The sequence below is a fragment of the Trypanosoma brucei genome, chromosome 3, assembly GCF_000002445.2.
Source record: "Trypanosoma brucei brucei TREU927 chromosome 3, complete sequence".
In the NCBI taxonomy this organism is placed as follows: domain Eukaryota; phylum Euglenozoa; class Kinetoplastea; order Trypanosomatida; family Trypanosomatidae; genus Trypanosoma; species Trypanosoma brucei.
Window position 1 is genome coordinate 672,639 of NC_007276.1, and position 22,257 is coordinate 694,895.

A 22,257-nucleotide genomic window follows, 5' to 3' on the forward strand; every position below is an offset into this window, starting at 1 on the left:
CAACAGCAACGTGAGACAAACAAAAACAAACAAACAAACACAAAAACACAGTTAAAATAGCTTCCATACACACATTCACTCAACGCCAGAGGGCGGCAAGACACGTTAGATGCAACGAAGCAAACACAGCCAGTGCACAAAGAAAGAATGGTGGATAATAACACAAAGGAATTAAAGGTGAGCCAACTAGCACGACAGCGTGTCCACACCTTTCCATTTTGTGCTGTACACTGAATGATCACATCAAGAAGCGGGGGTAAACTCCTGTCACCGCAGCATAAACCCAAACTGAAGTCGGACTGCAGGAGAGGACAGCCCGGAGACTCTCTACACAACCACCGTTATCGCTGCCTGTATACGTATGGGTCCTGCACGGCCTACAAAACCTCTTCGTCCCCCAGTGGTGGGAAGCACACCAGTAATCGAACGTTGTCAACCCGCTCAACATTTGTTGGCTGCGCCGTCACCATACGCGGGCAAGGAATGCTGCCTGTTAACATTTTTTCTAAGTTAGCAATAAGCTGGCCGCTGTAACCTACTGGTCCGCCACTGACCGGGTCATTTGAGTTAGCCCCCGCACCGGAAGCATCCCCCAAACCACTAGAATTAGTCCTAGTCAAGCCACGAACCAAACCATGCCCGCCCCGTGGACTTCCGAGGCCCCCAAAGGATTGCGTGTTGGGACCCCTGGCGGAACTATTACCAGCGCCGCCGCTGCTCGCGGTGGCTCGATACGGAAAGAGTATATCTCTACCAACGAGTGTCATGGCACTATCGCTTATACCCACGAAGGTTGACGTGACCTCTGAGGGGTACTTTTTCTGTACATGAGTAAAAACCATCTGACCCAAACGGTAAGGTCTGCTTTTGTGCGGCTCACCGCCAAGAGACTTGCGGGACGCCACAATATCCAAAATGAGACGGCAGCGCGGTGCATTGTGAGGAGGGTGCCACTGCTTCAATAAGTTGGCCATAATCTCCTCATCCTCTTCATGCCGATCGCGGGCTGGCGACCGCTGCGACACATATGGGAGTGACGCCCTTCTCCCCCGCGATCCAACATTCGTGATGGGAGTGCGATGATGTTTTGATCGCCCAATAACACTCTGTGACAAGGATGGCGTCTCTGAAGGATTGGAGGTCCGCGAGGCAACCCGCCAACTGGTTTCCTTCCGCAAGAAAGTAGTAAGAAGTGTACTACTCAGCGGCGCTGAGGGAAGCATCAAAAGTTCCCTCACCGCGTGGACGCGTTGCGTCTGTGCGGGCAACTTCTCCCAGTAATCAACTGCAGCATTAAAGGCAATTCTGGCTGTCTCCACCATGGTATCCACAAGCTCGAACACCCCGAGCATCGCTTCTTCTATTGTGTAGTCCCACTTGAACTCAAAGTTTGCGTACACACAAAAAAAGTTCAAGGGATCACACGCCAGACGGTCACGGAAGTGAGGAAAAATTGTTATATTGTGCCTTTGCTTCGCCTCCTTCAAGGGGCCGGCTGTGGTGATGGACATCCGGATCACACCACGAACTGCGACCTGTAAATAGAGGGAAAGGAAACAGTAGGGGGAAATAATGGGGGAAATAATGGGGGAAAGGAATATTTGAGTTGAATGGGGAGGGCACCGTGGGTTTTATACAGAAGAGAGTCAACATAGCAGAAGCCCGTGACGGAGATGGTCGAAACATTTTGTAAATAATAAGTGTAAAACCAAGAGAAGGCAAAAAATAATAATAATAATAATGTAAAATGAAGCTTCGATCAACGGAAACCGTAACTGCCACAATTACAAAGCACCGATAACCTTTATGACTAAAAGAAAAAACGAAAAAAAATATCTTACCTCCCGAATCGCACAATCGTCTCGAAACTGCATGCCGGCAACACAAAAAGTTTTCAACAACTTTTCGTTGGTGTGAACAGCGTATGAAACAATTCCCCTCACCGGTAAAATCACACATTTCATCTTCCTCCGTTTTCGCTTCTTAATTCCCTTCACGTCTCATGATAACGATAGCAGCAACAACGCAACAGTCGTATAGCGTCCAACAATATTCATCTGTTAAGTTAACACGACACTAAAAACTCCGGACACTCCCTCGGAGACGCTCGACTTCCTCTTCCGAAAATCCCTCATGGAGCAGGCATTTGTAGAATGCCCCAATTTCCTTTTGGCAGGCTTCTACACCCTTTAGAAGAGTGCATTCATCACGCGCCTGACGTTCCGCTGGGCACGCGCAGCATATCTTACAAGCCGGTTTTTTACCCTTTCCGGTGGCAGCAACTTCGTCACTCGACATAGTACGCCGAGAACGGGGTTGTGAATACAAACTGGTGAAAACAAAAGAAAAAAACACAGAATAATAGAGAAGAGAGGAAGGAATCAAATAAAGGTATCAACGATAGGAGCAGTAGAAGCAAAAGCATTGCAAATGTAATTTAGACATATTTTTTTTCTTCACACCTTAATGCTGACCAACCAGAATTATTTTTAGTGCCGCTATGCCCTCATATGTTTGCAAGGGAACTTTTAGCGAGTACATCAACAGGGGCGCACAACATACGACAGGGACTACTCAGAAGGGGTTTCACTTACGCTGTGTCGGTTACTTTTCTTATTTTGCTTGCGTCGCGCCCTCCGCCCCGCAGCAGTGTCCTCCACTACCCGCCTCTCATCGTCACCGTCACCGTCTCCATCGCTGACCTTATCAACATCGTCCTTCATGCCAACGTTGGCAACGTTTGACCCATCGTGATGACCTCTGTGCTGCTTGGGCGCAAAATTCTTGTTCCGGAAGTGCGTAAAGTTCGAGCGATTGTTGGTTTTAACATTCTTTTTGGCCTCTTTTACCTTTCGCTTGCCTTCACCGTCGTCATCACTGTCACTTCCACAACCGTGCCCAGCAGTCTCGCGCTCCAACAACAGTTGTTCCCGCTCCCGTGCAGCTTCCAACAGAAGTTCGTCAAGATCACCTCCCGCCTTCCTCCCAATTGGGGCCTCAACTTTGGTGGCCGCCAATCTTGCAGTAGTCCCCGCGATTACGCAGCCACAAGGACAGGAGCAATCATCAGCAGCAGTGCCCAACTTGGAGCCGCAACCGCCGCAGCTGACCGTTGCATTCAATCGGTGCACAACAACGCCACTATCTTCAACGCACCACTCGCCCTCTGCACCATCAACGACCCGAAGAAAGCAAACACTGTCGCACGAACCAACCGCCGGTTGGTGCTTACCCTTCAACGCACTTTTTCTCCCTGCCACTGCCTGGCGAACATTGAAATGGGCTCGGGCAGCATCTGGGGGGTGCGTAAGAAGAGCGCGTTCATGGAACAGCTTCCGCCTACATTTAAGACACAAGTAATATCGCATAGACTCAGGTGAGGATTTCACTGCGTCAGACGATGTCTTAATGGAGGGATCAAAATGCACAGGGGGCTTTGGAGGCTTATCCGCAGCTTTTTCCCCCACCGCCTCCTCCGTTCTGGCGTCACACGGTTGTTGTGGCGACTGCTTGCCGCTAGGAGAGGACCCGAAAAATACGCGAAGAAAGTTGTCGCGCACGGTAGCGCAGAATTCCTGGTGCTCTGGTGACTCAGCCAACACATCTTTACTGATGGCGTTGTGCACCGCGAGGGCGACGTACTGATAGTTGGCCGGTTCGTTGTGCATCGTTCGTAAGTATTCATCAGGGATATTTTGTGGCGTGTTCCACGGTGAACCCGTGCCAATGAGTAACTGGGACAGCGATACGTAGTTGCGCAGGGAATGAACAAATGATGGTCGATAGATTCCCGGCGCATTACTGCTTGTGACACCTTCAGCAGTCGCTAATACATAAATAGGTGGTGTACCACGACCGATTGCCCCTGTTGTTGCTTCTGACGGAGCTTTGGGAACATGCTTTCTGACTAGTTCACGCATTGCTGAGGAACAGCTCAACGCGCCAACACCATTGTGAAGGACAACAGCGGTGGGATTCTTCCTCGTGGCTCCGTGCTCTTTTCCGCAGCCGCCTTCATCCGCTTGATCCAACATGAGCTCAGCGATCAGCTCAGCAGCCCGGTCCACAGTGTGATTTCCGTCCGTCAGCATGTTTTCACTGTTTCCGTTCGCACCAATATCCTCGGGTGTTACCACGGCTCCGTCTCGCTCGTCTGGACAAAGGTGCAACACAATCGGTAACTGAAGTTCACCCGCTTTCCGCCACAGCTCCTTGAGTAACCATTCCTGCGCAAAGTGCGTGCCACTGTCTCGGGTAAGGCTGAACCCTGATAACAACCCAATTACCTCCTGGTGCCTCGTCCACGCTACAACGCCCTCCATCCATTTTTCCTGCTGCTGCTTGTGGGTACGATCCACACTATTCACATGCACACCCACCAAACAGTAGAGTTTGCTGCAACCCTCCTCCCCATCCAACACAGATGCTGCAGCGTTGTGCTGCCTGCACAATTCAATGAGCGCATCCTGCTGCTCAAAATTACCGCACCACGTGAGCGCAGCTCCAACTCCACCCTCCCTTGCTGCCCTCACCAGCAGTTCGCTGTATCCCGTACCGAACTTGCGGGAGAGAATGGCAACTGAGGCATCTACATGTTGCACATGATCCCTGAAGGTTGGTGGTACTGGAGCCACACGTGCGAGTGGTTGTTGCTTCACGGAGGAGGCCTTTCTGGCAGCAGGGGCGCCAGGGTTCTTCTTGGAGTGCCGTAGGCTCGACCCCTTCGCTTCACGACCGCCACCACGGTCGACAAATCCCATTTACTAGTACCGTGAGCGTTGCGCAAAATACAACACATAATGTACGTATGTGCACGCACATAAGTGAACAGAGAACAGCGGAAAGTGTGGAAATAAGGATGAACACGATTATGAGAAAGCAAAAAGAGGGTTTTATTACAAGCAGTGAAGGATAAAGGGAGAAAGTAACGCCGACTCATTGTACAATGAACCCTCTGCCCCTTTCCCGCATGTACAGCTCGGCGGTGGCGTTTACCGAACGCCACTGCCAACAATACGAAAAGGCAGAGGGTGTGCGTGTGTGCATTCTGGGAATGAGAAACCCTGCAAAAAGGTACACCTTTCCTCCACAGGAATACTTGGCACCGGTTCCCTTGCTGTACTCTAAACTCCTTTCACCTTCTTAAATAGCCCTCTCCTCCATCAACCCTCACATTATCTGCCTTCTTGCACCCATTATTTTTATTTCTGCACTGTGGGCGTCCCGTCTTCGGATCTTCCATCTTCAAGCACCTCCTTCGCCATACCAAGCTCATCTAACACATATTGATTGAACCCATTACCTGCTATATTAGGAAGGAATCCTTCGAACACGCCGCGATCTACCTCGCCGCACACAAACGCCACCGCCTCAATCTGGTTTTGTTTACGGAAGTCAAATATATGATTTGCATCGGCCTCCATTTGCATTGGCACAGGAATGAAGCGCTCCACCCTGAAAAACTCCACCGGCGGACACCACGCGCCGCTGTCGCGAGACCCCGCGGCCCCACTAACTTCCTCCCTCCCATCATTAGCGGTGCCAGACGTCTTCCACTCCGGTTCCGTTGAGGTTGCTGATTCCCTTGTCCCTCCGCTACCGGCCACGAGAGGTTCCCATTCACTGCTCAGCTGCACCGAAAATATACGTATGAGTACTGGCGTGCCAACCTTCAGCGCTGCTGGCAGAATTGTGTTGCGAAACACGCGGGGGTCAACACTTGAGGCATCCACAAGCACGGCCAGGCGTCGCCGCGGATCACCGAGATCAGTTGCTGGGGGCGGATAGCGATCCTTCACGGGCCCGCCTCCACCGGCACCGCCGCCGAAACCACTGCGACGTTTTGTTGTTGTATTCGTCCCTTCGGCTCCGCTCCTCACGGCAGCACCCGCTGCGCTGCTGGAAAAAGCGACAGTTTGGAAAGTCACTTGCGGGATGGATACCGGTGGTTTGAGCCGCAGGTCGGCACATCTGACACGTGCGCATGTCGATCTAAAAAAGAGTCTCTGCATGAAATCACTCACGTGGATCTCCGCCGTTGGGCTAATGAAGTTATTCAAGTCCCTGTGTTCAAGCGAGTTCTAAATAAGACGTGAAAAAAAAAAAAGAAAACCGGAAGGTTGCGCGACGAATATTAGGAAGGAAGTCGGACCGATATTGTTTGTGTTGAAGGTTAGCGAGAGATACGCCCATTTATTTTTATTTATTTATACGCGCGGCCTCATATCTATGTGGAGTAAAACAGAATATCCGCTACCATTCGTATTTCCAACTTAAATCACCCCTCACCGTGTGCATGTTCCCTACGAAAAGCGGCCGCTAGAAAAGACCCTCAGTTGGCGTCATCATCAGGGCTCTCCAGGGAACCACCGCGCATAAGGTTTCACAAACGGAGAGTAATCAATCATATAAGAACAACGAGAGCTGCATAAGGTTGGTTGCTTTGCAGCGGTGGCACGGCTGCGAATTAATATTTCAATTCTCTTCGCTTCGCTTCAGGGAGTGTTGCGAGGCTCATGCATCAACTCCGAAGGGATGTGTCAACTACCAGTACTATGGCCCGGTCACACATGCCGTAGAATGAAAGGCTCTGCAGCTCATTATCCAGTTGTGTCGGTGCCTCTACCACTCCAGCATCACCTGACACGAAGGACAAATGCTGATGGGACGGAGCCACGCTATACACTGCACGCACAAGGGCCTTCAACTTCCCAACTGACATTGAGCTTGGCACTCTCTTGTGTGTGTCCTCGAAACCGTCGCATCGGAGGACTATGTTCAGCATCATGTGCATGGTACCATCGTGACTTGCCGTCTCACCTTCGCGGTAGATCACTGTGATAACATCCTTATGCTTCTCTCGCAGAACATCGAGTAGGGGATATCGCAATGTTTCTTGAGTGACTTTACTCTGACTCCCATCTTGTGCCTCTCCCACCTGCTGTTTTTGCTCTGCAGCCATGCCTCGCTGGATGTAAAATATCTCTGAGTCCATCCGTTCCTTTGCCCGTACTTGACCTCTGTTCAACGTTGTGATACTCGGGAGCGATGCAACAACGTACATGCGGCCGAGTGTCTCATTCCATTGCGGGAATATAGCACTATACGTGATGCGGAATGTGGTTAAGTGGGGACAGAGGTATCGCACCGCATCCAGTGTGCATGCATCTGTGATGGTTGGATTCTCATTCAAGCACAGGAGCTCAAGTGGTTGCAGATACGCGTAATCCACGAGGGATCCGTCGCTGGTGTCCCCATCACCACGTTTATTACCGCCTCCGTGAGGTACGATGGAAGCACAGGCACGTGTAATGCTGAGATTCGGCATCCGATTACTGGTCAGAAATAACCGTTTCAGGCCGGGAAACGCTGTGCCTATCGATTCCTGCAAGCCGCTCTCTAAACCCCACGACGACAATTCGTTCTGCGCAAGGCTAAGTGTATTAACCGCGGGAAACCAACCACTCTTTATATCATTACCACTGTTGTTATCATTCTTGTTAGCTTCGTGAAGGATGCGATGAGCAGTTTTTTCCTCGTTGTCATCCACAAAGAGGGCAAGTCGTTTGATGCTGTTGTTGTCTAAGTGCAACTCCTCAAGCAGGGGTAGTTGTACAACGGCCCGTAGTTGCCATATGGATTGCACGCCAACATGATTTAGCACCAGCTTTCTCAGGTGTGGCGCCACAAGAAGCGACTCAAAGGGAGAAGCAGAAATCTCTGCAGTCCCCACAGGAAACAACTCGGGGCTATGGGAAAGCTGAAGGACTTTCAGGGCCGGGAGATGTTGAGCCATGCGCCCCACTTCCCTTATAGTTAGCTGAAAGTTCTCCGACAGATCGACCTCCTCCAATCGGTGCAAAGCCGCTTGGGCAAGTTCACCAGTCGTACTCTCCGCAACGGTAATGTTCATGCCGCGCAGCACAACATGCACAAGTTTTGAGTGATCCGCCTGCTTCTGTCGAGTTTTCTCCATCCCAACAAGCTCCCACTTCTTGTTGCGTCGACGCGAGGCCTCACCTACGAGGAAAGATTCGGCGCTGTACGCCGCACTGTCATCGGGCGCACCATACCGCTCGCGCACGGCGTCCATGAAACTGACTTCCGGACTCGCCATTACCGTGGTAAAAACGGACAATGCCCTCAGTAAGAAAAAAAAACTTTGTGGCCGAGTTCCGGCGGACACGAGATGTGTGCACGAAATTAGGACTTCTATCGGTGCCTGTTCCTACAGTTATATACCAACAAAACCAGGAAAAAGAAGAATGCGCGGTTCCCCAAAGGAAGAGGAAAATATATACGGTAATGACATACAAACATACAGGTACATGTCAGTGGATACACGTTTGCAGTTGAGCGGCTTTGTAAGAAAGGAATCAACAGGTCAAGGAATAGTGAAGAGGAAATATGAAGAGGGAGGACACAAGTTAACACATAGAGACGGCACTCCAGCACAAGTTAAAAGACGATTGGCAGAACCCTGCGTGCCGAGTACTGGCTTGTTGTTGTAGTTTTTGTTCCGTATCCCCGCCCCTTCCTGCATGTTTGGTGGTGTAAACAGACGTGTGTGCGTATTTTCCCTTTACACGCTTATCGCAGCGGAAGGATATGCAAAAGCAAAGAACGACGGCACAAACAACCAAACAATTTGGCGATTTAAGAAATGAAAGAAACGAAAGAGACAAAGTGTCTTCTCCCCTTTTAGTCACTGGGTAGTTTGAAGTGAAAAAGTTTTTCGTATATGTACATTTACTTAAACCTCCGTACCACGTAAGCAGGAACAACAAGAAGGATACATCGATAAAAAGTAACGCTAGCAAAGGAAAACGAAGCAGTTTATGGTGAGAACAAAAAGGACTAATCAGCTAGAACTAATGCCCACCACAACACGAAAGAAGACAAAAAAAACTGCATCTCTGCCCGAGTGAATAGAAAATACCTCGCGTATTGATGGAAATGCACATGTACTCCTCCCGTACACCAATTGTACTTCACCCCATATGCCCACACAAACACACTAGCAGGCTTATACATGCGTATATATATATACACGCATATGCGTCGATGTACCTGGTGTGTGTTTCTCATGTGCACAACCTTATGAGCGTATCAACGCGCACCCTGCTCACTTTCTGGGAAACGGTGAGTCACGGTCAGTTGCAGACACACCCATATAAACATGCACATAACAAACTATTGCTTACTGGGATCGCTCTCTTTTCACCACTAGACGGTCTCAGCAACGACCTGTTATGGCGTGAACGCATTTCGCACGATGAAAACAAATGAACAAACTTGACACAAACAATAAGACTAGCGAGAGGGGGAATGTAATGGAACTTTTCCGATACTTTTTTTTCATCGGAAGTCAATCAAAGTAATAACAACGAGTGGCCCCCTCTTCTGTTCCGCACTTCAACGTACCCCGCTCCCTCAACTTCATGGGAAAAGATAAGTTAAAGGGAGGAAGAGAGAGGGGGCTAGTAACTGAGTTAACCCTGGGAACGAGGGCGGAAAGCAACCTCCCGTAATCCCCTTCAGCATACATATTTCTTCGCTCTTTCTCCCCGTTCCACGCAGGTGGCGAACAGCGTTTGCTTTATTAGAGACATTATTTACGTGTTCCCAACACCCTCCAAGCTTCCCAGTAGCCGCGCGCCGCCCGAATGACTGTTGAAGGTGAAGTCCATGAAGTGTGGTAGAGCCGTGTTAGCACCTGTGAACTCGGTGCTTTCCATTTTGTGCGAGACGCTATTCTCAGCATTACTATCAGAGTTTTGGCCGCTACCCAATGTGGCACAGAATGGTAAACAGAATTCACTCCCCTGCGTTATAAAATTGTGTGACGCCACCGAACTGCGATTGCTGTTGAAGTCGTCGTACTGTCTCGACTCTCGGTTAAGGTAGCCAGCCAATATCGGAGAGCGAATATCTGTCGAAGCCAACTCACCTCCTGCTTGATGGCTTTGCGATAGCACCCGCCGCGTGGCGACGGGTTGGTGACCGACAGGCGGTGGTCGACGCGAGTGATGGCCTACGGTTGGTGAAGAGGTACGTTGACAGATCTCTTCCGCAACGCATCGACCCAAGGAGTTGTGCGGGGGGATTCCCGTACGGTTTAACAGCACCGCTCCACGCTTTTTTGACCTACTGGGCACATAATCGTCCACGTCGTACGCCACACCCGTAAGTGTATCGGGTAACTCTGCCGCCGGGTGATATACCATCTCAGTAGCCTTACCGCACTCCGTTGCTGAAGTGGAGTAAGTTGTTCTAGATGAAGAAGAGGCCACAGATGCGTTGAACTTAGGCGATAGACACACACCCCTTACGGAACGTCGTTGACCTTCCTCTCCCACTTGCTGAACCTCTTCCGCAAGTTTCGTTTCACATTTCGTGGGGGTACACACTGGCCTTTGGTTGTCCTCACCACCATCAACATGGCTGCCCACGTTGACGGTGGTTCCCAAAGGCGAACCTAAAGCTACCGTCGATGTTGAAAACCCATTGCGAATCCGATCCTCCACCCACTCCATAGCCATCTGCTCCGGAGTCCGAACGTCCTCTGCACTTGGACCCGAAGAATGCCCCATATCTTTCCTCTTATATGGTTCGGACGGGAACCCCTCTGCAGATGTTGACGTCACCGCGTTAGGTGTTTGTGGGGCCGACACTGACCCAAAGAAGTCAATCCGCCTCCCTAATTTTGGTTCGCAGTTCGGCTCGTTTGTTTCCTCCTCCTCCCCGAAGTCCGGCTCAGGGGTGGTGTTGCACTCTGATATCGCCGACAACACCAATCTTTCCCTGGGGCAAACAAGTGGCGTGTGAGAACTTTCTTTCATCCCTTTGAATTCTTCCTCCTCTTCCACACCGCCTGGAACAATGTCTAAAGGGAATGCTCGAGCCCCTTCTGTTGAAAAGGATACAGAGGCGCTCTGCTCTACCAGCCGGCTCCTCGCTGAATTGGTGCGGAGGTCATTATAACGAGAGTGCCGCTTGCGAAGCCCTCGCTGTTGATCGGCCACCCGCTTGCCTGTGGCCGTCACAGCGTGGGGGAAATAACGCAGATCATCTGCAGCTCGGAGACGTGGAACGTACGGCGGTTTGATGCCTCCCGACAGAAATAGTTCCCGCCATTCTGCGGGCCGCTGAATTGGGAAACGGTGTAGGAAATCTTGCGCGAACGGTGCGCCCGGTGGTCTGACAACCTCCGGGTCCGAGGTTCCTTTGGTGTCACTACGACAGCTTCGGCTCGCGACACTTGCCCTTCTGAGTGAACGGAAACTAGCCAACGGCAAGCCCATCAAGGGGAAAGCTTGGTCCAATGTTGTGTCCGTAGCGTCGCTGACATGAGGTAAGCAAGAGGTGGCATTACAACTAAGCGTCGACCCACCGGAATTCCTCTGGCCGCAACTGACAATGGATGTTTTCCTCGTGCAGTACAGCTGCGAAGTAGCGTAGGGACATAAGAAGAAGGGATGTTCCAAAACACGCTCACCGCAAAGCCGTTTTTCGGGCGACCGCTGAAGTAATGCAAGAATCAAATCCTTCAGTAATGTACATGCCTCTGTCAGCTCTTCTGTTGCGTGTTCCGTGAAGGCGTCGCTACTCTCGAGTGACACGGACCCCACAGGAAGAGGGTGGTGTTCCGTGGAGCTCGCGTTCGCCCTCTCACCACTGGGTGCCGACCACGTTTCCTCAAAACACGTAGCCGTATCATATACGCTCAACGTCTTTTCTGTGACTTCTGAATGCTCAACCAGATCTGGGAGGGGAAACGTCCAGAGGGCGGGACCAGATGGTCGCAACGGCTGCCCAGCACTGTCGCCACCGGGCCACGGAGCCGTTGCATGTTGTCTACCATCACCCCGCTCGACGAGAGAACCGCGGAACGGCCGGTGGGTGCCGTACTCCTCCTCATACTGGCATGTCAATTGTGCAACACGCGCCGCCAACTCGAGCTCAGTGATCATGAAATCCCCGGGCTGCAGCTGAACATCGGTTTCAACGATGGATTTCATTATATCGTACCGGTTATTTGCATCGAATGGTCTGCGCCCGTTTGCCATTTCGAACAGCATGCAACCAAAGCTCCACCAGTCAATACGAGAGTCATGTGCCTCACCCAACAGCACTTCTGGACTCATGTAAAGCGAAGTGCCGGCATGGAAATCTGTTCGGGTCCCCGAGTCAATCGTACCACCCGCACCCGGAACGCCGCGGTATTTGGCTACACCAAAGTCTGCAAGCACAACATTGCCATCAGATGTCATCAGAACATTCTCCGGTTTGAGATCACGGTACACAAAACCCTGCGTGTGCAGATACTGCAAAACTAGAGCGATTTCGATGGCACAAAATACTATAATCCGAATAGGCGTGCGACTATCATCGGGGGCGAAGCGCATGGAGGAGAAACGTCCTGGTGAGGGCGGCTGCCTTAAGGGTGACTCGGAAACAATAACTTTGCTGTCCGCTAATCCTGACCCTTTCCGTTGGTTGAACCCCGCGCCTCGATGCAATTTACGACGCATTTCCCTAATCCACGGCTTCGTCTCCAGGAACACATACAAGTCACCACCCTGTGCGAAGTCAAGGACGAGGTAAAGGCATGACTGGCTCTGAAATGCCTGGTGAAGGTTGACTAAAAAGGGATGCTTGAATGATGCAAGCAGATGCCGCTCGGTGAATGTACATTGGACGCAGTCCTCATCCCACACCTTCTTCTTGGATATCTTCTTGACAGCATAAAATGTATGCGTTTCTCTATGTCGCGCCAACGTTACCTCAGCAAAGGTGCCCTTACCTATATACGCCAGCAGTTCATAATCCCTAAGTGATCGAGCGGCAGAAGAAGAGTCACTCTTGTAGATGGTCCAACTCGGCGATGAGCCTCGGCCCAACCCACTTAAGGCTACATCTTCCCATCCACTCACTTTGAGCGGGGTGTTCGTCAAACTCTTCACCTCCGAATCCTTATCGTCTTCTACGGATCTATCAGCCGCATCCGCAGGAATAGGAAGGGGTGCTTGACGCTTGCTATGCCCACTAAGGGAAATATCACTCCTACTGATTTCACCCAGAAATTCCTCGTGCCCACCATCAATAGAGCCTAGAAGAAAAGTGAAAAAGGCATCGTCATCACCATCCCGTGGTAAGTTTCCCTCGGAAATACTGCTCTCTGGGGCCGTTGCGCCCGGTGATTTTTTGGTCGTCTCCCCCAGATCCCGGTGGCCTTCATTTAACCTCATTGGGGTGAAGGCACTTGGTTGTTGTACATCCGCCTCCGGGGCTCCAGTTTCCTTCATTTTGGTGGTTGTGAGCACATCTGTACTTCCCTTTGCCTTAGACGCGCCTCTCATCCACGAAAACGCACTCGCTACTCGTTCATAGAAATTCATCTTGAGGTAAACGTTTCGAGTGTACCTAAACGTCGCACACGTCGAATCCAAATAAATGCAAATTTGCTTTTTTTTCTTTCGTTATTTTTCCTCCCCCTTCAGTGGTGATGAGCGGCAAACTGACCAGTAAGCTTCCACTGCAGCAGATTGTTCCAACAATGATGATAATGGTAATAGTAACAATGGGAAACCAACGCGCACGGTTACCCAAAACCACACAGCCGCAATGAAAAAAGAGAAAAGGAGGGCTAGCTACCGATGAAACTATACAAGTGAAAAAAAAAAAATTAAACTCCTTTTTTATTTCGATGACACTCCTAGAGAAACGACAGGGTAGTCTTATCACCCTGGTGCCCTCCTGTGAAAGACAATACCTCTCTCTCTTCCGCCCCCTTTCCTTCTGTAGCACTGTGAGGGAGAACAACAACTCCTATTGTGTGCGATTTTCCTCCGGTTTTTGGTGGGTCAGAAGTTTGAGACCTCTCTCTCTAAAAAAAGAAAGAATATTAGCGCACTTGCAAATAGAAACAGCGTGTATATTTTTTTCTATTTGAAAAAAAATACAATATATATATATATGGGCTTATGTACGTGTGTGAATCTTCAGACCTTTCTGGAATCCCTCAGTTCTCTTGACTAATGGGAAAACTTCGGAAATAGTTTGATGTCAAATAAACGTGTGAAGTTGAGTTATACAGCGGTCAAGAAAGAAGGGAAAAGACGAAAAAGAGATTTTTTTTTTTAAAGGAAAAAAGGAGAAATGTAAGTTCGTTGCAATTAACAAAGATTATTTTTAATGACATTTATCTTGTGGTACATCTGACTAGATGCTTATACGTTGAAAAGGGCCAAACGATTCTCCAGAAGCTGCAACAACCGGTTCGTGTAAAGGAGCGCTCAGCCCTGAGCACACAACGCGACAGCTCCACCGTTTTATCTCCCCCCCCCCCTCATCACTTCCGTCTCGTCGCACTCACTAGGCGAATGCCTCCAAAATACCCTTCTCAAGAAAGGCTGAAAGCTCCTCATTATCTCCCGTGTATTGCTCCAAATCTTCCACAACCCTATACACGTCAAGACTATTCTTTGGCCTGGCAATGACGAGTTGCATTACATCCTGCTCCGTCCACTGGCGGCGTCGAGGCTCGGGTGTGGCAGCATCAATGAAGGTGACACCGCCCCTACTAAGTCGACCTGCACTTGCACCACTGGCTACCGGATGCTGATCACTGAGAAACATCGCGAGTGGAACAGTAGGCTGAGCAAACAACTTACGGGCTCGATCTTCCACAGGTCGCCTTTCATGCCACTTGCCTTCGTCCTTCCCTGAAGCTGGCGATTCATCGCCGTTCTGGTTTGCTACTCCAACACGCCTCTGCAACTCACGCAACACAACGTTAAGTCGTGCGGCACTTTCCCGCTCTGCATCACGGCCTTGTTGTTCCCATAGTGAGAGTAGTGACTCCATCCCTCTCACATGGCCGACAGTTCCTGGCCGATGCTTCTCCAACAGTCGTAAGGCCTCCGCCTGCACCGAATCATCAAAAGCGCCAATACTCTTATCAACGCTATCTTCATTTCTACCTTCTTCATTTTCACACGCAGCTGCTGGTGCGAGTTGTTGGTTCTCCGCCTGCTCATCAGCGTGGGCCTCCAGTCTACTAGCACAAGCGGTACGGAGACGACAGGGTTGCCTGTTATAAATGCTTGAAGGGCCGTAAATTGCCCGAACACCATCATTGCCACTAATGGTGGAGTAGCGGCTTAGGTAACGCAGCACTCTCACCTCCGTTAAAAGTACCACCAGATGAGACGCAGCGGGTGATGCAAGTAATGCGCTGTTCTTTGGGGGATTTAAGAGACCCACAGGTGGTGTGGACATGAAACCCGAATAGGAGGCCTCAGAAGACTTTAGAACCGCATCGGGTGGATAAAAGAAATTGGATTGGGTGGCAGTTGCCATCGATTGACTACCTGCTTTCGGGGCAGTAATCCGCTGGCTCTGCTGTTGAGCAATGCTGCTGTTCCCAAGGAACTGAAGCCCAAACGACGGCTGATGTTTCCCGTTCCGCTCATCACGTCGACGGCGAAGCAGCGAAAACACCTCACCGTTTGTCATGGGAACGCCTTCTGAAAGGATCATCTCTCTGTCTAACACCGCTGCCTGCGCCCGTGCACAAATGCGAGTACAAATACACGAAAAAAAAAAAGGAGAGGCCTCCAAAGTTCCAGTTCTGTTTCCTTTGCCTTTATTTCCACTAGGTCAAGGTCACGACTTTGCTGTTAACGCCTGTGCGACTTTAAGTGTCAAACGCTGTCGCTTGTTGCTATCAGACAAGCCACACCACTTTCGCTTCCAGTGTAGGCCTACGACAGCGCTAACTTCAGCCAAAGCGACAAAACATATATAAACATACGTACGTGTATATATAAGAAAGACAGTACGAAGATGATCATAACAGCAATAAAAACAGTGAGAATGATAAACAAGTACCAGTTTGTGAACAACTAGCTGTGAAAACAGAGCTCTGACGGTTAAATAGTCTGAGAAACGAGGGAAAATGTACTGACGTGCGGTCCTGGCAACAGTCACTTGCATACACATCAATACATCTGTATTGAAATATTTCATGTCCCCTTCCAAGTCGCACAGTACCAACACGGAATCGAAACGTTAAATTTACAAACAAAAAAGGCAGTAATAAGGGTAAAGGTGAGAAAGGGAGCACTCACGCGACTGCTGCAGAGAGGGAAAGAATTTCCCGCCCTTCAGACGAGGCGTCGCTATTTTTCCTTTTCTTTGTTTGTGTGTATACGTGTGTGTGTGCGTGTGTGTGTGTGTGTGTGTGTGTGTGTGGATAAGGGGGAAGGAATATTGCCGGTAACGTTAATAGGAAAGGAAAAGAATTTTTAAAAAAGCAGTTAAAAAAGGAAAGAAGTAGAGCGCGTGGTATATTTAGCGCAAATCGAATAGGCATTATTTGAGCCACAAACCCTCTGCTGCCTGATAACCTCATTCCCCTCGAAAAGAAAGAAAAAGAAGGAAAGGAAAAAAGGAAAAGGAACGATATACATCTTACCACGTCAAGGGGGAAAACATACATCATTATATAAGTGCATATACATACTTCCACGTATATTTGTATATATATATATATATATATATATATATATTTGTCCCTTTTCCTTTATTAACATACTCCCTTATCGAAACACGATTTTTTCCCCGCACTCCTTCCATTTTACTCTCGCGTTGTCTTCCTTCTTTGCTTTGCGTTAGACGTACTTCTGAATACGCTTTCACAGATTCCCTCCTCGTGAAATCTCTTGTTGCTGTTTAGAGAACTTGTACACAAACTTAGGCGGCCACCGCAGCTGAGACGAAAATGCGGTGGACGTCCACAGTTGCATACAAATCAATGGAAAAGAGGGAAAAAACGTGATATAATATAGCAAAAACATAACGAAACGAAAAGGTAAACCGACAAAGAAAACAAAAAAAGAGGAAAACCATAACGATACACAACCCTAGAAGCAACAGTAGTGACAACAATTGCGGCTGCGGATATGAACCTGCCGTCCCGCACAGACACGCACACACACATAAATATACGAATATATATATATATATATATATATTCCCTCACCTTCCGTCGTCTCACTCATTCGCTCGGCTGCAGTGGGCGGTCACAGGGCTTTACCAGCTGGTGTACGGTTATATCACCCTTCACGCTAATTTCTACTACAGCGTGTGAAGGGAGGCGCAAAGCTGGAGCCATTTCAGGCAACGCATCAGCAAAGAATGCGAGAACCCCTTGCGCTGGTACGGATGAGGCGACAACAAACACCGGACCACGCACCCGCATGACGGCCATAAGTGCCGGCTCCAACCGAACATTTACCTGCCTGCAACTCTCACCGTTGGGAAACTGCACGCAGTAAGAAAGACGAGGGTCCGCCCCGTTGGGAACATGGAGAAAGCGGCGAAGGCCCTCCGCACATATATTAGCAGCGTCTGATGCGCATTCTGCCGTCCCCAGTAACGGTGGCTCCTCTTGCTGAGCCTTCTCTTTTCCAGGGTCAGCAACTTCATCATCCGCTGCGATATAGGAACCACTCCCCATCGGCGAGCCTGCGTAGAGAAGCTTGCAGAGTTTTGAGTATCTGATCCGTACCTGCTTAACTGTCCGACCGCAAAACCGCCCAAAATTGATTCTGTCGAGACCGGGAAGTGGACAAAGCAACTCCGCCAGCGGCACGCAAAAGCCGCCGCATCCGCGAGCCCCCCTCGGGAAACTGCTGCCATCGTCGCTGCTGTCCGGCTCTAAAGCCTGTTCCAGTGGCCGCAGTGTATTCATAACGTTCGGATTTGTTCCGTGAAGCACGACCATGTTGGGTGCATCCCGCTCCAATATAAACCGCTTTAGGGCATCCGCAAACTTCTCACCAAGAGGGGTGAGGCGGTCATCCCCGCCGTATATGTGTTTCCTGTCACCCACGGTTTCCCCGGGAACCGCAATATAAATGGGATGAGCAACAGGGTGAAGATTTAATAAAAAGAACGAGATGAGACTTGCTAGTCCGCAGGGAATCTTGTGAAGAATGACATGATGCTTTGCATTGATAATGCGAATGAAACTAATGCCTTCATCCGCATCCAGCTGCTCGTACACCTTTTCATACTCCGCAATCCGAGAGTAAAATGCGGAGATCACCTCACCCGCGTCCTTGACATTCTTAAAGTCATCATTACCACACTTTGCACGTAGTATGTTCTCTGTGATGAGGTTTAAATCATTGCACACTGACTCAATGAATATTACTCTACAGTTGATGTTGTGTTTCTTTGCTTCCTGTTGCAAGCACTCCAACAAATACTTCCTGCGAGCCTTCGTGGTGTTTGTTGCGTCAAACACGCCACAGGCCACCCGATGGTGGGCAATAAAATGAATAAGATCTCCAAAAGCAAGAGTTGCCACCTTGTCACGCATTTGCTTCGCCTGCAAATTTTGCGGATCATAGAAATCTGCACTGCACGTACCCTCCACACCGAGGAGCCTACGGCGGTAGTTCCCGACATTAAACACACGACAGGGAACTCCCTTCCAATTAAGATAACGTGCGATCCGTCGGCCAATAAACGACTTCCCCCGTCCCGGTAACCCCACCATACAAACAATGAGGGAAACCGCATCCGACACAGTCGTATAACTTGAGGACATGTTGGCAATGTCGTCCACTGCATTAGGTAATCTCCCTTCCGCCCCTTGATCCCTCACCCTGTTCAAGCAATCTCTCGCACGGTATTGTGCCACCATATCAGGGGGGAGGGCGGAAAAGAGAACGCTATCGCCCGGTGACACGGCCAGCGGTGCCTTGGATCCCCATCCACGCGTCCCTTTCGTATCCTTCACTGTAGACTGCGACGCGGATCCCTTTTTGCAGCTGGGAAGTGAAATGGACGGCATCGCTGGCGAATTTCCACCACATGAAGGTCCTTCTGTTGCCGCAGCGCCACATGTGGGCGTGCCGTGATAATTTGGGGAAATAGAGCCGTTACCACGGCTTGAATGAACGTGATGATGTCGCTGCTCCTTTTTCATCTGAGCATGCTTCGTCACCGCCACTAGAAGGCGGCACACACCACTATGACGGTTCTCCGCAGCCCAATCAAGCGGCGTACGACCCGTGTTGTCGATTGCCGTAATGTCGGCACCAAACGATATGAGAACGCGCACTACGGATTCGTTTCCTCCGAGCGCCGCCACGTGAAGCGGGGTGCAACCATTGTAATCCCGTTGGTTGACATCTACTAGTTTCCGTTCTAGCAAATAGTGCAGCTCCGATGAATTACAGGCGCGGACAAGAGCAAATATATTCCACGCAGAGACTTCACGTTGAAGCCAACCGAGTTGAACCTGCAAGAAGCCCTTGCGTCTCTGCAGTTCGGCTATGAGAGCGTTGCGACACTTCTCACGCGCCGCTAATGGATCATTAGGATCTGGAATGCTGAGCTGGGGCAATAGTAACCCCTTCCTCTTGTGGCAGCAGGAAGGCGACGCGCGGCGTTCATCGAATTTGCACATATCCTCCTCAGGGCATGATAGGCACCGCGAGTGATGAGGCATCTTGTCTATTGGCAATAACACCTCTCCTTTACTCCTTAGTCCTCGTCCAACATTCCGCACACAAGATTCTAGAGGGAGTGACATGAACCTTCCACGTTTGCACATACCCAATTGCTGTGAAGAGGCTACGGACACACCATCGCTATCCCCTGAGGTTGCATGGCCCAAATTCCCCAGTAACGACGCCCCAAACTCTGAAACCCCGCATCCCCCCACGCTTGAAGCCGCACCACTGGCCAAAAACGGCGAGGCGTGGCTGCTACTCCTTAGTGAGGGGCTCCTGTGTGATGGACTTGCGCCATAAATATGAACCCATTCCTGTTCATTGGAATCTTGTGAAGAAGGCGGGTTCCTTCTCACATCTACTCCCATAGGTCCTCCTCTTCCCTCTGCCGCATCCACTTCTTCCTCTTTCCCTCTTCGTCCAGGGGTAACTGAAATAACTTCACATGGCGGTCGTCTCCCCTCATCGGTGGAGTCCGCCGCGGCCTCATTTCCTTCTTCTCCTCCTCTTCCTCCTATTTTTGTTGCGGTCGTTGCTGTTTTAGAGGTCGTTTCCAACAACTTTTCCGACAACGCGCAACAAACGTGATTTTGTGGATTCATCAACGTTTTCTTTACTTTGCTTTAATATTGTTGTTATTACTGCTGTTATTTGTTATCCCCCACTCTTCAGTTCTGCCCTTACAGAGCCCGCTGTCCTTACGCGACTATTGTTTTCGGAACTATGCGGTACCTCTTCCTCTCCTCTTTTACTTTCTTTATTTTATTTTTATTTCCTTCGCTCCGCGTATAGGGGAATATTATGGGGCAATAAAAATAACAACTGTTATTAATAACTAATAACTAACAATAATAATGACTGGTAACTTGATAAGACACGCCGTTCCTTGACCTGCTATTTTTCCAGATTCTTCTCCCCTGGCTTAGCTTAACACTTCTTTTCTTTACTTCAGAAGGGCAAAAAAAAAAAAAAGAACGCAGAAGAAATAAGTGGAATAACAATGATGTAAGCAGTGATTAATAGTAATGAGCGAAAAAAAAAAACCGTGGCACCGCACTAACCTGAAAGTATATTTAATTAACCTCGCCCCAAGTCGCTTCAATCAAACACCACCAACGTGATGAATAGGAGAAGGGAAAAAACAAATGAAGAGACGAAATGAAAGAAACATGTGCAGGCGCGCAAACATATTAATAACGCACGCGAACACTTATATTTAGGTGTTCATGTTTTACCTAAATTTTTGCTTATGCTTTCACGATCATTTGTACATATGTTTAAGATGGTAAACGTTGCGCGTGCTCAACTTAACAGCATTTTCTACAAAAAAATAATAATAGTAGAAACACCAACAAAGAATGGCGTCACTTTTCTTTTCTTTTTTTTTAAAAAAAGGAAAACGCAGTGTCCCTCCTCCTTTTTTTTCGTGAGCGTACCTGAAAAAGGCGATTAAAAAAAAACAAAACAAAAATCTCAGTATAGACAATCGACATTAGTACGAAGTTCGCAAAAAAAACCAAAAAAATAATATATATATATATATATACATATGTATGATCTTTTTCTTTAAAAAAAAGATCTAAATTCATGAAAGGAAATAAACCTTCATTTCCTTGGAAGGTCTGAAAAGGTTACATAGCACCGCGAGTGACATAAGACCAGCTCGGACAGATATTACCGTCAACAAAACAATTCGCAGGCTCGCAGCATCCGCCGCAGCAACTTTTTGTAATTTCGCAGCATCCCACCCTTCTGTAAGAGCAATTTGCGCCACGGTGAGGGCCGTGCAAGTTATATACAACGGTACAATCGGCTTCAACAATAACATCCACGGACTTTTAAGCGATACCTCAACTTCCCACGAAGCGGCAGCAGCAGCGTTAGGCGCAACATCACCTCCATGGGAAATGTCTTTGTGCTGTTGCAAGTGACTTTGTGTTTTGACTCCTGCATTTGAATGCCTCACATCACACCGTAAGCCAGGAGCCACTACTGTTGCAGCATTGCTACACGTATCAACATGTGAAGTGACGGGATTGCACGAAATGGGGAAACGCGCACCGTCAATAATACCCTCGCGACGGAACAAATGCTGAGGAAGAGGATTAATACCAGCGGGGCATCTATCACTCACTTCCTCAGCGCACTGTTTATTTGCAAACCTCCATGCAAATGGCGTCAAGGAGGCAACTAAAAGTAAAATGAACAAGAACTGAAAAGCAGCACCCTCATAACTGTGTGTGATGGCAATGTACAGAAGTAGTGAATCCTCCACCGATTCTTTCTCCCACGCTACAAAAATAATGAGCCACAAGAGTGAAAAGATGGAAGCGCCTGCGGTTAGCGAACTCATCGTCACCTCCATATGGTTCATGTATAAAAGCAGCACTTTGATTGCGTGGCGGTTTCCTTCCGCGGAATCAACTGGTTCGGGGAGATGTAAAGGCCGAGCTCCTATACCTGCGCTGTTATGTGTCTTAATTCTACATCCAATACATGACGACTGCGGCTGCGGCATTTCACGCATCACATCAGAGACAACGTCATCCCCCGTCAACTCTCCGCATTTGTTTTGCTCAACGACAGGCACGAACACATTGGGGCGCGATTCCAAAACAACGTGTTTCCGCTGCGGTGGGATCCCCCGCTGCAAATCACAATTACAGCCCTCACGAACAGCCTCTGGACTCTCCGGTTCAGCGAAGAGATTTATGCCAACGAACCC

General features: G+C 49.3%; 9 protein-coding genes across 9 annotated transcripts, besides 11 other annotated features; all 9 read right to left on the reverse strand.

The window, feature by feature from the left end:
* Window positions 1-10: part of a microsatellite that runs on past the window's edge.
* Window positions 1-22,257: part of a sequence feature (sequence corresponds to BAC RPCI93-48O8) that runs on past both edges of the window.
* Window positions 14-48: a microsatellite.
* Tb927.3.2640 (hypothetical protein, conserved) lies at window positions 378-1,511 on the reverse strand (the record flags this gene model as incomplete). Its single annotated transcript, XM_838764.1, has 1 exon — window positions 378-1,511. The coding sequence occupies one exon, from the start codon at window positions 1,509-1,511 to the stop codon at window positions 378-380; it is 1,134 nt and encodes a 377-aa protein (XP_843857.1).
* Window positions 1,721-1,742: a sequence feature (AT_rich).
* On the reverse strand, window positions 2,077-2,298 carry Tb927.3.2650 (cytochrome c oxidase copper chaperone, putative; the record flags this gene model as incomplete). Its single annotated transcript, XM_838765.1, has 1 exon — window positions 2,077-2,298. The coding sequence occupies one exon, from the start codon at window positions 2,296-2,298 to the stop codon at window positions 2,077-2,079; it is 222 nt and encodes a 73-aa protein (XP_843858.1).
* Tb927.3.2660 (hypothetical protein, conserved) lies at window positions 2,571-4,760 on the reverse strand (the record flags this gene model as incomplete). The annotated part of the gene is made up of 1 exon (XM_838766.1): window positions 2,571-4,760. The coding sequence occupies one exon, from the start codon at window positions 4,758-4,760 to the stop codon at window positions 2,571-2,573; it is 2,190 nt and encodes a 729-aa protein (XP_843859.1).
* Window positions 5,202-6,011, reverse strand: Tb927.3.2670 (hypothetical protein, conserved; the record flags this gene model as incomplete). Its single annotated transcript, XM_838767.1, has 1 exon — window positions 5,202-6,011. One exon carries the CDS (start codon window positions 6,009-6,011, stop codon window positions 5,202-5,204), a length of 810 nt encoding a protein of 269 aa, XP_843860.1.
* Window positions 6,191-6,211: a sequence feature (AT_rich).
* Tb927.3.2680 (hypothetical protein, conserved) lies at window positions 6,521-8,116 on the reverse strand (the record flags this gene model as incomplete). Its single annotated transcript, XM_838768.1, has 1 exon — window positions 6,521-8,116. One exon carries the CDS (start codon window positions 8,114-8,116, stop codon window positions 6,521-6,523), a length of 1,596 nt encoding a protein of 531 aa, XP_843861.1.
* Tb927.3.2690 (serine/threonine-protein kinase, putative) lies at window positions 9,615-13,400 on the reverse strand (the record flags this gene model as incomplete). The annotated part of the gene is made up of 1 exon (XM_838769.1): window positions 9,615-13,400. The coding sequence occupies one exon, from the start codon at window positions 13,398-13,400 to the stop codon at window positions 9,615-9,617; it is 3,786 nt and encodes a 1,261-aa protein (XP_843862.1).
* Window positions 13,936-13,979: a sequence feature (AT_rich).
* Window positions 14,377-15,543, reverse strand: Tb927.3.2700 (hypothetical protein, conserved; the record flags this gene model as incomplete). Its single annotated transcript, XM_838770.1, has 1 exon — window positions 14,377-15,543. One exon carries the CDS (start codon window positions 15,541-15,543, stop codon window positions 14,377-14,379), a length of 1,167 nt encoding a protein of 388 aa, XP_843863.1.
* Window positions 16,202-16,257: a microsatellite.
* Window positions 16,425-16,468: a sequence feature (GA-rich).
* Window positions 16,536-16,574: a microsatellite.
* Window positions 17,016-17,039: a microsatellite.
* Window positions 17,063-20,134, reverse strand: Tb927.3.2710 (6-phosphofructo-2-kinase/fructose-2,6-biphosphatase, putative; the record flags this gene model as incomplete). Its single annotated transcript, XM_838771.1, has 1 exon — window positions 17,063-20,134. One exon carries the CDS (start codon window positions 20,132-20,134, stop codon window positions 17,063-17,065), a length of 3,072 nt encoding a protein of 1,023 aa, XP_843864.1.
* Window positions 21,060-21,087: a microsatellite.
* Window positions 21,118-22,059, reverse strand: Tb927.3.2720 (hypothetical protein; the record flags this gene model as incomplete). Its single annotated transcript, XM_838772.1, has 1 exon — window positions 21,118-22,059. One exon carries the CDS (start codon window positions 22,057-22,059, stop codon window positions 21,118-21,120), a length of 942 nt encoding a protein of 313 aa, XP_843865.1.